Source organism: Triturus cristatus, chromosome 8 (genome assembly GCF_964204655.1).
Source record: "Triturus cristatus chromosome 8, aTriCri1.1, whole genome shotgun sequence".
In the NCBI taxonomy this organism is placed as follows: domain Eukaryota; kingdom Metazoa; phylum Chordata; class Amphibia; order Caudata; family Salamandridae; genus Triturus; species Triturus cristatus.
In genome coordinates this window covers 1,311,268,645-1,311,285,338 of record NC_140591.1, presented here as the reverse complement: position 1 = coordinate 1,311,285,338, position 16,694 = coordinate 1,311,268,645, and the positions used below count along the sequence as shown (strand labels likewise).

The 16,694-nt window shown below is 40.4% G+C and overlaps 1 protein-coding gene across 3 annotated transcripts in view; it reads right to left on the bottom strand.

Moving 5' to 3' along the window:
• ROBO1 (roundabout guidance receptor 1) overlaps window positions 1-16,694 on the bottom strand; it is a 1,505,960-nt gene that overhangs the window by 84,995 nt on the left and 1,404,271 nt on the right. For all 3 annotated transcript variants that reach the window (XM_085623024.1, XM_085623023.1, XM_085623025.1), the window contains 7 exons: window positions 11,785-11,909; window positions 8,363-8,534; window positions 4,615-4,820; window positions 2,452-2,533; window positions 2,139-2,307; window positions 1,882-2,048; window positions 209-330 (listed from right to left, as the gene is read on the bottom strand). In XM_085623024.1, coding sequence (XP_085479150.1) covers window positions 209-330; window positions 1,882-2,048; window positions 2,139-2,307; window positions 2,452-2,533; window positions 4,615-4,820; window positions 8,363-8,534; window positions 11,785-11,909 — 1,043 coding nt within the window. The remainder of the gene's footprint in view (window positions 1-208; window positions 331-1,881; window positions 2,049-2,138; window positions 2,308-2,451; window positions 2,534-4,614; window positions 4,821-8,362; window positions 8,535-11,784; window positions 11,910-16,694) is intronic.

Below are 16,694 nucleotides of genomic sequence, written 5' to 3'. Positions count from 1 at the left end.
ACTATTCCTAAGTCCAGCGCGCCACCTAGCGCAAGTCGTAGAAATGACTTGCGATGTAAAGCCCTCCGTGGTAACAATGCAGACGATGTAACGTCCGCGTTGTAACCTACTGCGGGGTAATGGATGGCGTAGTAACGTCATACATCCCTTTTGTGAGATCCTGATACCTGCCTTGATGATATGAAAGGTTTATTTCTCAGGTACTCACAGTCCAATGAACTTCAATGGAAGACGATGAAAGGATGGTGGGGTTATGAAGGTGCAGCAGTACATCTCCCAGCTCTCGCTGGACCTGTTTGTGGTCTACGCCTTGACTCGTAGGTGGAACATCTGCAGGAGTCAAACAACCTATGTTAATGTTTACATACAAAATGCACTGAATATGTTATCAGTTGTGTGGAATGACAAAATAGCACTGGACAACACTTTTATTCTGAGTTGTCTCTTGTTATATGACTTACTTTTAAAGGCAGTTTAAAGATTAAACTCAAATGGAATCACTGAACTATCAATTCTACAAATGACTTCTAAATAGAGGCCTGTTATGAAAAGGATGACAGGTGTCATCTGGAGAGAACTTTGACTATCACCAAGGGTTCTGCAGTTACCTCTCTGCAATGGGTGGAAGTGAGACTAGCTCATCCACCTGTTTGTTTATTTTGTTAAATGTAACAGGCTTTCTTGACAAAGAATATAATTATGGCCCATATGTACTAACACATTTTCTCATTGACCAGAATGGAAAACTCTTTTGTGAATCCGGCCCTATAATTTAAAATTCGAAAATCTCTTCCTTCCCCAAATCCATGGCAAATTAAGTGGTACAAAGAAAACTGATGCAGGTCACAAGAGAGAAAAGGCTTAAAGGAGCATAATCTACACTCTGAGCAAAGTGAATTGATTCAGTGTGTCTATCTATTTTCTCATCATCCCAAGCAAACAGAAAACATCTGTAAATGAACCAAAGATCTAGTGTTCAAAACATTACATTGAAGCCAATGTTGTATTTTGTAAATATTATTAAAGTAAATATGTGAGCTAATCTTGTTACAGGGAGGGGATGAATTGAAAATAAGTGAACACCCACTAGTAAGTGGATTTCTTGGTTAATCATAAATATTTGCCATGTGTTTTTCAGCCCTGAATACAGTGGGTAGTTTACCCATGTCAATGGCAGGAAAATATTCCATTATAAAGAGGTAGTGAGAAGCCAGCATCCGTAAAACAGCAAGGAGTAAGAAAAGGTGGTTCTTGTTGGGGAAAGCTAATCTAACTATAGAGAAATATATTTTAAATCATAAATGCACTTTTGCTAAGCATGTCCATATATGTACCTCTAGTACAATTAAGCATGTGTAAATACCTACAAATGTAAGTACTTTTGGAAGGCTGGACATGTTGTAGGATTCATGAGTACTCCAAGATTTCACTGGCAATTGCTCAAATATCACACCAATCCTAAATTTCTCAATCCTGTCCAAACAAGAGTTTGTGCATGAATCATATATTATGAGTAAGTGGTAATTAACAAAGCCTTTACTCAATTGTTTCCTGGAAACATTTCAGCTAGTCTAACTTGCTGAAAGTTGCTTATGGAAAGCATGTGGAAAATATTTCAACACATGGAAATTTGGCATGTAATTTCTTGTTTTCCAAGGGTCAGAATGGTTTATGATGTATTTACTTGGCCTGGTTAATACTGTTCCCCGGTATATCAATGTTGACTGAGCGCTGTAAATACCACACCCTATTCTGACATACTAATGATCAGTCCGAGCTTATCTTATATTCAATTCTCAGAATATTGTGTGAGTGCATTAGTAGAAGAATCCTTCTCATATCTCAAACATGTGATTAGGCACTGATACACACTTTCCTTACCTTGTGTTTTTACAGGATCGGAAATTTGACTAGGATCGCTAAGTCCGTATGCATTTGCAGCCCTTACAATGAAGAGGTAGATTGCATTAGGTTTGAGCGCCTTGACTGCAAATGTTTCTGTTTTCACATTTTCTGCTACAGTTTGCCAGCTGCTTCCCGAAGCATGGCTGCAAATAAAGAAAGACATCCAGTTACAATGCGGTTGTTAATATAATTCGTTTAAGAAGGACTAAATCAGCAGATAAGGTTCATGATACCTGAATGCCTCAACTATGTAGGATGTTGGAGTTGCACCTGAATTCAGATTGGGATGCCACAATAAGGTAACCGTGTTTTTGCTGACATCTGTAACCTCGGGCTTGGATGGTGCACTGGGGATTAAATTGGGATCGGTCGGCCTTGGCGGTTGAACAGGCGTTCCAAATTCTAAACACAAAAGAAAGGAAATAATAAGTCTAGTAGAACATTACCATACGATGACGGCTAAGTATCACAGCGAGAAATGGTCGGTCCAATTTATTTCCATTGCTTTGATGTCTATGTCATGCTGAGACACATTGATTGATTTACCTTGGACCTCAATGTAAGCGCTCCAGGTTGCTTCCCCGCTTGCAGTTGAAGCGGTGCAGGTGTAGCGACCAGTGTCACCGAGCTAAAAGACAAGAAGGAAAATTTGCATTCTTAACAATCAAGAAATCCAGAGCAATTAGAGTTGTAGATAAGACTCATGAATATGCATAGCATGCTACTGCATTTTAATATCCAACATTGTTCTGCAATCATGTGCTCACTAATCTCTGCAGAGTGACATCCAGTAGCATTTGTTTTGCTACCTGTGGAGTTTAAAATACATGTGTGAATGAAAGCAGAGCTAGATGTTTTACTTACCTGATATATGTCATTATAATCAACCAGAAGATAAAAGAAAATCATTTGAATGAAACATTCACGATAGAGAAAAGAATCCATATGCTAGATTCTTCCGCCAAGATGAATAAACATTTTGAGGAAACTTAGAGAACAACAATGCATAACCCTAACCAATGAATCATAAAGAAATGCAACGTTCTAGGGATTCATTAAACTCCTCGGCCTGAGCATGGAAATTTACAAAAATAATACATTTCAGTCCACATTTTTAGTTCTTTACATCTAAACTTGAGGACTACCTGAGGGATGGGCAAACTGTATGACTGGATTCAATGAATTTGGTCATTTGCAGAGAACACTATTTTATCAATCATCAAGCACTGCATGACATCTTCCACGATAAACAGCATCACATATAACATCAGTATTCACATCTGAAATAAGAATAAACATAGGGGAGCAAGGTACTCCCAGTTTTCTGAGTGTTCCCTCAATTTCAGTTTTCCCTCAAGCGTTCTTTTCTCTTTTCCCTTCTGGTCCACTGGTTTTGCTCCACACTACCTTCAATATATATCCCTTTATCGCCAATCAAAACAAACAATTTTCTTGTATTGCCAGTCCACTATACCATATTCTGCTCCTACTGATAAACAACTTTTTGAACTGCAAGGCTTGTTCAGTAGCTATTTAAGACCTCACACAGTTTTGTGTAGGTACTCACTTGACAGAGTGTAATGCAAAAAGTACAATTTTAAAGGCCCACTTCTCCAGCGCTAAATTGCACTGAAATGCGTGAATTCCTGTGCAAACTTCATAAACGAGGGCCTTAATTTAGAAATTATAATTCTAACTTTGATAATATTGGAACATAAAAGTGGTACATATGCATGCACGCCACCCATAGTACGAAATGGCAACATGATCTTAGCAGAACTTACTGCAAGTTTTTGAATGCCAGGTTACACTTAATATAATACATTATATTTCTCAGCTATCCCTTCTCATTGTCATAAAATGGGCACTACTACTAAGTGTAATAAAGAGAGCAACTTGTTATTTTATGGCTGTGAGATAAAAGCATTATATTACATTATAAGCCAAAAAAGCTTGCCACAGAGGAGGATTTAATAAGATATGATATTTTACTGTCTTTAGGTATTTGTCAATAGGAACAACAGAGAACCTTACTAAACCATTGTAGTGGAGGTATTGCTATCATTTAGGCCCTAATTCTAAATTCTGTCCCAATGCCGAGAGGTAAAACCTCCTAGGAAAATACTAATACTGATCTCTGTGATTTATCCCTTCCCTTCCTCCCCAGGCAGATTTTCCTCCTAATTCCAAGGTCTACCAGTTGTAATTAGGGATAACAATGTGTTTTAGCCTACAACACATTCAAACTGCATGCTTTTCCCCCTTTCTGACCTGAACTCAGAACCAATACCCACTCTTCCCACCCAAATGTTAGCAGGTATTATTACCTGCTGAAATGTGTGTGCTGAAAAATCATCCATCAGAGGGTTACTTGAGGTGGGCTCACAACTTTAAATCAGGGGCAATGACCACTCGTGCCCATTTTAACATTTTCCTTGGAAATCTGAATGAGTCCCTTATAGTTCTACATGTAAAGTTTTAATCAATCGTGTCAATATATTTGTATGAAAATATGTCTTTAATTGATGTGACCAAATATCGTTTATCATCAGGGATCTTAAGACTTGCATCTAGAAATATCAGAAGGTGAAAATATAACACGGCTAAATTAAAATAATCTAGGCATCCCATTGGCTATGAAATGTGTGGTTGCAGTATTCCTAGCCAGCGGCCAATACAAAAAGAAGCCCTGTCTAATTATGAAGCTACCTTGGCATATCTGATCTGTAGGGCGCCATTCTCTTGCTGCTTGATTCGCGAGTCCTGGGTGGAGACCAGCACCCCGTCCTTCCTCCAGTGGATTGTGGGAGCCGGAGGACCAGCGGCAACACAGCTAAGTGCCAGAGTGCCATCCACAGCCACGGTCTGGTTCACTGGACCCTGTCGGATGACTGGGGGCGGCCGGTCTGCAACCACTGTAAAAACAAAGGGAAGTAGCAATCAGCAACTGGAAGTAATCTTCTAATCACGTAATCTATGGTAATTGCTGCAGGCTTTTAAAGAACACTGGAGATAATTAAATAAGCTATTAAACTTGAAGTCATGTCTTATTCAGTGGGAATTTACATAACGTGTTAGATGCTGATTCCAACAAAATGCTGTACAGTTTCACACTCCAGCATAAAAGGTTGATACTTGCAATATATTACTAGAGCAATTTACTTTATATGAAAAAATTCCTATGAATCCAGAAATGTGCAAAGTATTGTTCTGCGATTGCATCATTTCTGGCTGAATATTTTTTTAATGTTCTTGAACAAAAACATGTACTTATTCTAGAAAAATGTGAAAAGAAATTCTCTTTCACTTGACCACTACTGTTATCTCTTCATATAGGCATCGTCTCCATGTACCATGCTTTTGGGTATGATTCACAAAATTCACCAAATTATGTTTTAAATAGAAAACAAATATACTTAAACACAACAGTTTCAGTAAAATCCCCAAATAGGGCCAAATAATTGTAATGCACCTCAGATTTGGTGTACAGGAAAAGAATAATTAAGTATGACTGAACGGTTTGGATGTATGCAGTACAATACAATACCTCAAGGACCTAGCACGCTCTAGATATATATAATATAAGTAACAACAAGAAACTACTACTCCCTTTGAGCAAAGATGTAAGATTTGTCACCCATATGGTGCACTCCATGGAAAATCCTTAGGAGAAAAGGTAGGAAGACAATACCTGATTAAAGCTTGGAAACTGCTCGCTAGCCATAAAATTCTAGAAAAAACAAACTTAGATATGGCTTTGAAATGAGTATGTAAACAATATAAAAAATATAAACCATGGGCATTTTTTACTGTGCATATGACTAATGCCTCAGATATACAACAAATTGCTTCGGCAAAGTGCAGAATAAAGCTGGATATCTTTGTAATTGGCCTGGTTCTCAAGAGTACGAGCCTGAAATGGCTGCTTCAGAGGAAAACATGGAAGGAGCAACGCAGAAGACTAAAGCCATTTCTTTACCCATATGATGCCATTGAGATGCCCCGCTGTGCTCCCAATTTGGGGGATGGGGGTGGAGGGTTGGTAACAGCCCCATTGACCTTAGGAGAGGGTGTGGTAAGGAGGAGAGGGTGTGGCGTAAGGGCCAGAGCTGCTGACTTTGGAGCTGCGGATCCAGGTCCTTAGCTTCTACTCAACACCCTGTGATTCCTGGAAAATCACGTCATCTCCCCGTGCATACTGACAACACCTACAGACCCTCATGGGCAGGGCCGGTCTGGCCCTAGCAGGCACTGGCCATTTTCCTGGTGGGCTGGAAGTGTGGGGGCTGGTTTTGGACTGTGGGGGCTGTTTTTGTTAGTGGGGGCCAGTTTGCAATATCGGCCACCGTAACAAAAACAGCAGCAGTTATCAGCAGCAGTGGTTCCACTATAACCCCACCCCCCCACACGGAGGTCAGCCCGAGTTAATTGCCAGGGCTGGTTTACATTCCCAGTCTGGCCGTGCTCCTGGGTGATTAGCCAAGCTAAATCCACCTATTATTATTATTATAATTAATATTATTATTATTATTATTATTAGCAGCTGCAGAGCAATAATGATTGTTGAGTAACCACCTTGTTATCCACCCTCATTGCAACTCAGACTGATAACTGTGGGGAGTGTAATTACCAGCTGTTATTTCTCATAGGTGACGGCGATAACACAAACATTGTTAGCCACGCCATGACGTGTCAAAAAGTCGGAATTGTTCCAGAAGAACACATGGGGAAGAACACACTAAAATCTAAACACCAACAACAGTAGAGCAAGAATATGATTCATGTAACATTCTCCATGAATAGTATCAAGAAAACACATTTCTTGCATATAATATTGTGAAATAAACACAAAGTTGCGAAGATTTGATTACAACAGCAATAATATTGGTGAGTGATTCGACTCCCTGCCGTTATAGGCCTTGGATGCAAGAGCTCTCACAGCTTTACCATGTGCCATCTGATCACCACTCCCTCGTTAACTATAATAATAATAATAATAATAAATGAGTTTCTAAAGCGCCTGGTTATACTAACTAGTATGTCCCCGCGCTGCAGCTGGCCTCCCATGTTGCTTTGGTAACATGAGATAAACTATTTAAACTATGTTCAAGCATCCTTCTCATTGCATGTTCATGGAAGTCATTTAGGGATCACCAGGGGTCGCAGCTGCGACCCTAGACTGCAGCTTGTGACCCCTACCAGGTTGCTTGCGACTCCTATCGAGAGAGTGACCTTGTTTGCATGTCTCATTCAGTACGGTATAGCTGTCGAACTGTGAGCGTGTAAATGAGTGCTTTATTGTTGTGCTCTTTGCTGAGTGTTTGAGGACTGCATGTTTGTTTTACCTATGTTAGAATGTGTTTGTGTGTGTCTGTGTTCAAAGAATGCATGGCAGGTTGTGTGTGGCAAGATTATGTGTGACTGTGACCATGTTAGGCTCTCATTTCTAAAATAGCCACACTCATAAACATATTCTTGACACACACAACCTGCCATGTATTCCTAAGACACATGCATACAAATATATTCTAACAAGGGTACAACAAACACACACTCCTCAACTATGCAGCAAAACACACATTAAAAACACACTCAGGTACACGCTAACCAGTGTGGCTAGGTGCACATAGGTGACCTGCTCCTGTCCCATAGCCAGAAGAATGTAGCCAGAACATGTACGCAGCTGGGATGTGACTTAATAAAGGAAGGTGTAAGAGCACTAGGTGTACTGCGACGAGAAATGTCTACATGCACACATGGTAGTGTCATAGGTTTCATTTTTTGTATGTGGTCTGTTGGGTATCACCAATTAATAAAGCTCTAAGGGACAATTCAATTTGAGACATGAACAATATCTAAGGCTAACATCATTCATGTATGCAATGGGTGTCCAGAGCAGGTCCAGGAAGGCCCGCTCTATGCCGGAGTTTTAATACCCATATAAAATAAAGTGATTATTCTGGCAATATCAACTTATAAAAACAAAAGAAATAGGATTCAAAGGTAGGTCCATGCTACACAAATAAGTGATTAAGGTAGAACACTTATCCCAGAATAGGCTTGTTTTCGCTCAAATGTTCATCAAATTATCTTTGACATTATCATGTCAATGTCACAGACACAGGCTGTTCCATAAGTCATTGGCTTCTCCTTTTTTGCAATTCCTTGTATTCACAAACAAAACGTGCATTCTATAAAAGACAGTGACTAACAACATGCTGGAAGTTTGCTGCTGATATCCAGTACAAAGACAGTGGTTGCATTCTTGCAGCCACAGGCCAGTGTTACAATCAAAGCCACTCTAATTAGAAGCATTTTCAGAAGCTAAAGTACAGGGGAAAGGAGCAGCCGCTTGAAACAGTGTCCTTCCCAGACAGAACATACAGATGACGAATCATGTGACAATGAAAGCCTGGGATGTGGTTAGCAATTTCCAAAAGAGATATGTTCCCTTTACCATCAGTGACCTCCAAGGACGCCTTTGTAGTGATGCTTCCTGCAACGTTCAGCGTCTGGCAGATATAGTAGCCCACATCAGACCGCTGCACATTGGTGATAGTGAGGTCACCAGTCTGGGAGACAGAGAAGCGACTCGATGGCTGTGGAGGTTGATAGGAGAAAAGCAGATTCTGTAAAAGAAGCAAAACATAAATCAGTCACACGCAGACCAGTTGGAAAACAATGTTGTGCACTGCGTAGACATAGAGCTGTGTATGTATAATACACATGTTTCATGGTTTCTATTTATAAGAATTGGTCTGTGCTTTTTGGACACCAATCAAGGTTAGGAAACAAATGTTCTTGTTTCCAGCCAGGGAAAACAGGATGTGGCATTTTTAGGAATTCATCGAATTATTTTTATGTGTACGTGTTCAATCACATAGGACCATATTTTTATAATTTTATTTTCATTCATGTAATTTGCCCTAAAGTCCCAATTTCTGTCCATTACAGACCCCTTTTCATGCTCTTCAGCAGTGCAGGCTGTTCAATTCTTCTAACCATGACGAAATGTTGTAGATCAATTACCCACTGTCATTATTGTAATCAATTACCACTGGCCGCAACATAACAAGTTACAGCCAGGTTTTTGGGGAGCCCACGAGAACCACAGAGGCTGCCTCAAAGGATACTGTGCGGCAGCAAGAGTGAGAAGCCACCTATAGAGTGTCATGAATTGGGGCAATCCCGTCAATGGTTCAATATTCAATGCAAAACACACAAGATGATGGGCGGAATGTTGCACATTGGCAAAAAATTCACCCCCAGTCACAGATCTGGGTTTAATCCATTGTTATTTTGCTCACCACGCAACCCCAGTTCAGACATGGCCATATGCAAATCAGTCTTGACCCTGTGCCTCATGGGAACAGTCCAGCCCGAACTGCCAAGCCATGTCTTCCATGGACCGGAATCAAGCATCCTAGGACCGGTTTCGGGGTTTCACCCCTCTTCAGCCAGGATAGCTTGACCCCAGTGGCGTAGTGAGCACGGGACCCACGTCTGGGCATACCCTTCCCACATAGGGCGAACAGCAAAACACACAATATGATGGACGGAATGTTGACTGGGGGTGAATGTTTTGCCAATGTGCAACATTCCGTCCATCATCATGTGTGTTTTAATATTCAATGTTGGCAGGTTAAACTTCCAAGAACATGGAATTCCCTCCTTCAGGATGTTTGGATACCATATCATCTCAATGGAGTCAAAGGCTGGGCAAAGCTCACTTGCCATCAAGGTAACCTTGCATTTTTCCAGCTTAGTTCAAATTTGGATTTAAATGATGGAACTTTCAACTGTACTTTGTACTGTTAAAAATAGTCTCCCATTTTAAAAAGGTCTGAATGCCTGGCTTTCCACTATGCAGTTATATAAAGCATTGTTTCTTTGACTCAAGGTACAAATCCAAGACACAGGTTAATATGCACTAAATTCACTTATCACATTAAGCATATATATAGAATATAATTTGTCAAAAAATAAGAAGTGAGTCATGCCTCATCTTAGAAGAACCTAACGCTTTTGATAGTAAAATATAATACGGAAGCATTCTCTGGTTTGCACCCCAAGCTTTCAAATGCTTTTCTTGAAAACAGATGGCTATCTGCATCCACCCTAACTTTCAGATGCTGGTCAAAACATTCCTGACCACAGAATCAACTTACCACACTATTGTCCTCTATCAATGACTTACCTTCCGTGCTCCATCCATCCTGCTCCTCAAGCAGTCAGTAGTCTACAAACGTTATTACAGTTGTTGCCATGTTCATTATAGAATGTTTACGTTTTTAAACCATCCAGTACCCTGAAACCTTAGGGCAGGCTGTGCTGCATGATTTGCAAAGATACATTATGAACATTAATTTAGAATGCTGTGTTGTCTTCTTAAATAGAAAATACACAGACTTTATATATATATATATATACCAAATAATGGTTGAATGCATATTTCTAAAAACCATACCCAATCCGTGATTTTATCTTAACAGCCTATTGTGAAAATTCCATGCCCTTGCGTACTAGCTTCAACACCACCTCCTCTAATTAGCCAAAATAAAAGACATTCATTCCTCATTCCTTTCTGGCTCATCTTCTCTGTGACATGTGCCTTTAGATGTATAATCTCATCTCTCTATGGTACATGTCAAAATGTTACTGCACAAAATACCAAATTTTAAAGTCTTTTCAGAAAATATCATTGGCATGTCACTTTTCTGAGTTTGCAACTGCTTTTTGCGACATAGACAGCAACCCTCACCTCCCAGATGTCTTTCAGAAGGAGGTCTCAGAAATTGCCTCTTAATCTCTCATCTCACACATTCCTCCTCTGGGACCTCATTGTCCAATTTACATTCACCTTTTACCTATACGCAGCTGCCATCCAATTATGGCTCTTAAATCTCCTTGTGCTCAGGATTATCCTGTCAATATCCCAGTTTAAACCTTAATTCATGCTTATAAATGCGCGTAGATTATTACAAATCATATGGTGTCACTTATAGCATAATATGTAACAATTAGAACCCTGATATCTAGCTTCACCTCGCTTTCGGATAGGAAAATAATACTAATAGGTGCTAGTTTGAAATACTATGTTTATACAATGTACAGTGATGCTGTTACTTTTGCTCATGTATTCAGCTTCTTGTGCTAACATAGACAGGCATCCATGTCACCATTCCTTCTCACCTAGATACATTTTTCCTTCAAAAAGCCACTGCTATTCTTGTACATTATAGTTTGGGGTTTCATTTATCCAATTTTGCAAGTGCAATCTTCTACAAAAAGTGGATTTCTGGTGTCTTTTTTCCACCAAACTCATCTTTGCTGATTTGAATACACACAAAAAATCTACAGAAACTTAGAATCTTTTGAAGTAGACAGAGGTCATAGCAAAGTTCACAGAGCGATGAAGGGAAGTAAGCCCCGCGAGTTCACACACCTCATTTGTGCCTTTCTTCAAACAGATCAATCAAATGTAGCATCCATCTCAAGTCTTCCAATACCCTCCAGCATGCTTTGTTGTGGGACTCTTTGTCTGCTTCTGACTGGTCTACCTCCATGCATCGTGAAAGTCACGGTGCCCAAGTGTTAAGTTGTGATTGCATATTTACATTAAGACAGCATATTAGCCATATCAATTGCCATGGGTAAAAAAAATGTAAACCTTAAATATTGTAATCACTTAAAATTGCCAAGTTTCTCACTTCTCGTAGACTTATATATAGCTTCTATTATTGAAGATCAAAACCAATTCTAATCAAGTACAATAATGAAACTGGTGATACAGAGCACAAAAACGCATGGCAACCCGAATGCTAGTGCTGCCTATCAAAAACCTTTTAAAGGTCTCAAATACACTGCGAACTCTCATACCTGACTCCCCTCCCTTCGCCAAAAGATGGGGGGTTGTGGATTTCCATTAGCTTCACACTGGAAGGTGACAGTCCGCCCCAAGGCAACAACCTGGTCACGTGGCTTCACGACAAAGTAAGGGGGTTCTGAAATAGAAAACAGAGTGAATACATGTTGATCGTCAACAGTCCTAGAATTTAAATATGTTTACATTGTAAGACATTGACATACCAAACACAGTTTATTGTGTGGGCAGTGAATGGAGTTAAAGTTTGTATGAGCTACAGAGGGAAAAGTGAAAGAAGTCTCAGTTGCTTGTTTGTCTCAGAATATGAGGGTAAAAGGTATTTTTAATACACTGTTTTTGCATAAGAGCATTGCCTATTATTAAAACATTGGAAGCATTTATTTGTTTTGTCTGATAAAGTATTATTTCAAAATGTGGCCCCTTTCAACTGTTCCCAAGATCCAAATGTAATTCTGGACTTTTTAAAAGATTACTCAGCAAAATACAACCAAGCATTTGGCAAAAAACAATAAGTCTGGCAATGGCTGTCAGGCTTTTGGTTTTGCTAATGCCTATTCGGGTTTCTCATGATTTCTCGATATCTATTGTGAGAAAGATGTCAGGCACTCATCAATCTAAAAAAATGTATTGGCTAAAAGCAAAAAATACTTTTGGGTCTAAAAAACATCACACATAGCAGTAAATGGCACTGAAGGGAATTACTTTGTGTAGATGTGTTCCCAGTGAAAGGGTAAAATGATATCAAACACAAGGAACTTTGTTATTGGCTGAAGTGGAATGACTCACTGTTCATGCTCGATACTGTATAGGGTAGAAGAAAAATATGATTGACACAATAACAGACCAATGGATGAAGAAGGGAGGCTGAAAGCACCTAGAAATAAGCATACCATGCATATCATTTTAGTGAAAGTAAAAGGTCTTGGCTAACACCAGATCTAAAAACCTGCAAACTAGCACAAGTAAAAACTAGATTGAGGTTGAAGGTTTTCAACTGAAAACCTTCTTGAAGAGCGGAAGGAATCGCAGATTTTGTTTAGGAGTAAGTGTTACCCATGGCAGAGCTACAAGGCTGTGCTAATCTATGTGGCTAAATACTGCATAATTCTATTTTGTAGCTTATTTTATTGTAGGAACATGCTTTCTGGCAACGGCGTACGTCACTCTAGGAAAGACCAGTTCTGTACATCCAAGCCGAGCATGTTTATGAGGACAGACCTGGAACATCTGCTCCTGCTGACATCGATACTGCCAACTGCACCCAAAGTATGATTTACACCGGCGTAAGCATTTGATCTAGCAGTAAATAAATGTCTAAAAATGTCAGTTTTGTTAGCTGCGGCAGCTGACAGTGTAGGGAGTATGGTGTTAGGGCTGCACCTGGGAAACAGACTGACTAGCCGAGGTAGATAAGAGCAGCGTGCCAGGGGTACAGGGATGTTTTCTCTCTGGGCATACGTTTAAAAGGCCTATTTATCCGCTGTCTGCTGCTCGTGTAATCAAGCTTGTACTCTACGTTCAGTCTCGAGAGGAAGGGATGCTTCAAGACAGGCACTTTAGCTGCCAACCCGTCACCCCGTCAGTTTTCGTTTCCAGTATTAAAAGCTTTATGATGGCATTTTAAATACTTTCTTACAAACCGTCTGGCGTTAGCTCATAAATTATGTAGTCTCTGGTAAATGCATTTGTAGGAGGAAACCCACACCTACTCCCAGGCCCTTTGTTGTGAATTTAAAGATGTATGGCGCTCATACAGAGTTCTGCTCTGGCATCAATTGCTTCGGTCTGCCTGTATAAATAAAGGCGTCGCCATTGATCAGGGGAAAGTAAGAAAAGGACCCCTTTATTAGGGTGACCAGACGTCCCGGTTTTGCCCGGACGGTCCCCGTTTTTTGTGAAATGTCCCCGTGTCCCGACACTGTACTCCAATGGAGTCAAATGTCCCCGTTTTAGAACAGTGTCCGGGTTGAACAAAGAAATGTCCCGGTTTTTTACTGTTCCGGTTGCGCGCATGCTCTGTTTGCACAGCTTGGTGACGTCACTGAGGTGAGCGCTGTAGCAGGAAGGGAAATCCTTTGAAGAGAGACATGTTCTCTCGGGATTTCCCTTCTCTTTGTCTACACAGCGCCACCTACGTCATCATGCAGCTGGTTAGAACCACCTGTGACCGGCATGACCCTGATTTTACAGCCTGCAGCAATCCACCGTGACCCTGCTCTGCCTTAAAGCGAGCGAGGGTCGGACAGTCTCAAACTACAGCAGAATCCAGCAGCAGCTTCGTGACGCCTCCCCAGCCCTACCAGCACCGTCGGGACACTGCCTTGCATCAGAGCTGCATCATCCAGGAATCCTTGCCCTCCCAGCCTGCAAGCCCGCAACGTGTATTTTAACCCTGAGAGTTTTATCCGCACCAGTGCTGGCTTCCTGGGGGCGCCGTGTAGCGTTTCTTTCCCCCAGCAATTACCAGGCCTCACATAAATGTCAAGAGTGTGATTAATTATCTTCCTGGAGAGAGATCAGCATTTTGTATAGTTGAGGTTTTGACTTGGCTGAAGTTAGTGCAGAGGGTTAATATGCCTGCTGCAAAGAACGTGTACCAAGTAGATTACAGAGAGCGTATGATGTAAACAGATCAGCAGGGTTACTGCTTTCAAAAGAGACATTTTTTTGCTACTTGCAATTTATAACTTAAAGTCCTAATATAGAATAGTGAGCTATTAACTTTCATCCTAGAACTGCATACACACTGCAAAGTATACATTATTAGAACATTGATTAATGTTTCAAAAAGGGTTAATCTGGCTAGAAATCGATTCTTATTATTAAAGAAAACTCCCAACTATGCTCTTTCTTTTTCGACTCTGCGTTTGTGCTTCTCCACACTCTTAAACTATACTGCCTACCAGTATGGATGACATGTGACTCCTACACTTTCAGTCCTTTGGCTTATGTAACATTTCCTATACACTGGTTTACACACGTATGATTGATTGTCTCTGTGTAATGTGTGTGTGATGCAAAGTGCTTGGACACCCTACACTGGTATGAGTGGCGCTATATATAATGCATCTGATAGAGTGTGGTTATGGTGACTTGGTCACTGTTAAAGGGTGCTAGTGAGAGAATCCGTGGTGGAGGTGGTCATTGGGGGGGGCGCCAACAAACATTGTCGCACAGGGCGCCACCAGCACTAAAGCCAGCCCTGTCTTATATGTTCTAAACTATTTACTATGCTAATGTGCGTAAATGTTTCCACGTAAATAAAGCAAACATTATTTATATTTCAGTCAACTGCGCTGAACGTAGGGGGAGTGCTTTATGGGAAGGAGTATTCTACAAATAGCAGTATCTGATTTTGACGATGACAGAATGTGTGTGTGTGTATATGTGTGTATATATATATCTATCAAACTCGCTAGCGATGCACTCGTTCACTTCCTCGTGGCAAAAACAAGAGCACAAACTCCTCTTCGATTGTGCAATTTTCTTTATTGTTCAGTTAACAATCCCAATATATATACTTATCTAATAAGAAAACAAACTTGGACTAAAGCAAATGTTGAGGCAAAGTCTGTTTAAATGGAATTAATGCTTACTGCCGATAAAAGACCTCTGATTTGTCATCTGTAATGCTTCATCTCGGTCTTGGAGGGAGCTGTCGTAGTCCCTTTTCTATGTTTATCACAGCTGTCAAATAGTCCTACTTTTATGTCGGTGGTTACTGCAAATCGTAGTCCTACTTCTATGTCTATGACCTGTCCCCGTTTTTTGTTTTGAGAATCTGGTCACCCTACCCTTTATCAAAATGCTGCATCTACCAAATTTTCAAAATGTTGATGATTATTCAAGCAGCTTAAGGATTCGAATGTCTCATTTGGGTTGATAAGGAGTTTCAGGTTGCAGAAAAAGATATCCGTGGGTTCTGCTTTTGATATGGATTTCGAATTCTGTGTAGATATTTTGACTCACTTTGAGGGGCAGTGAATACAAATCACACCATTAGCTATTCTAGAATATTTGCGTCTTCAAAGCTCTTTAACATTTTACATACATGTTCAAATATACAGAGAAATGCAAGTACCTAAATCGAAAGAGAACGATTTGGAGTTATGGAAATTCATAAGAGGAACCCTGTCCAAGCAAGAGATTCCCATCCACTATTTGCATGTCATCCTGTCCAGTGCTTTATTTGTAAAAGGATAAGTGCTGGGGCCCAAAGTTGTGCTCTGAAGCCCGCATCCAGCGCTATAGAAGGTAGGGGTCCCGAATACCAAGGCTGCCTACTCTTGATTCCAGCTGATACCTCTTTAATCCGCCACCAGACACTCCCTGCCTCTTTATCTCATTCTTGTGTTTTGTTTTTCATCATGCCTGCTTTCTTACGTTGCCGCTGTTTTTTGTCCTTCTTTTCCTCCTTTTGTGTGTTTCTCTTGGTTACTCTGGACCGGTTGAGGAAAAATAAGTGCCAGTCCCTAAAAATGATTGCCTGTGGACCTCCACCTACAACCACTGGCTCAAATTAAGCACAGCCTGAACATGCCCAGATTTTCTCCAGTTTACATCTTCAATTAAGATGGACTACAGCACAGGAAAAGCTAGATATTTTCTAGCTGATTGTAACAACAGAGGCAGGCGTTGCTGCTGCAGAGGACTCCAATGCTAAGACTCTGTGTATATGTACAATTTAGGCATGTAATTTGATTGATAAACGAATGCAAATCCATGTTTGGGATTCAAAAAACAGAATTTTTACTCCTAAAAGGATTTACATAAACCATGTACTACTACATGATGGTGTAATATTATGCCAGTGTGTTTATGTCCTACTTCAGGAACATGAAGAGTTTGATTTTAAGCAAGGATGGGACGGAAATCTTGGAACCACCCATAAACTCATGTCTGT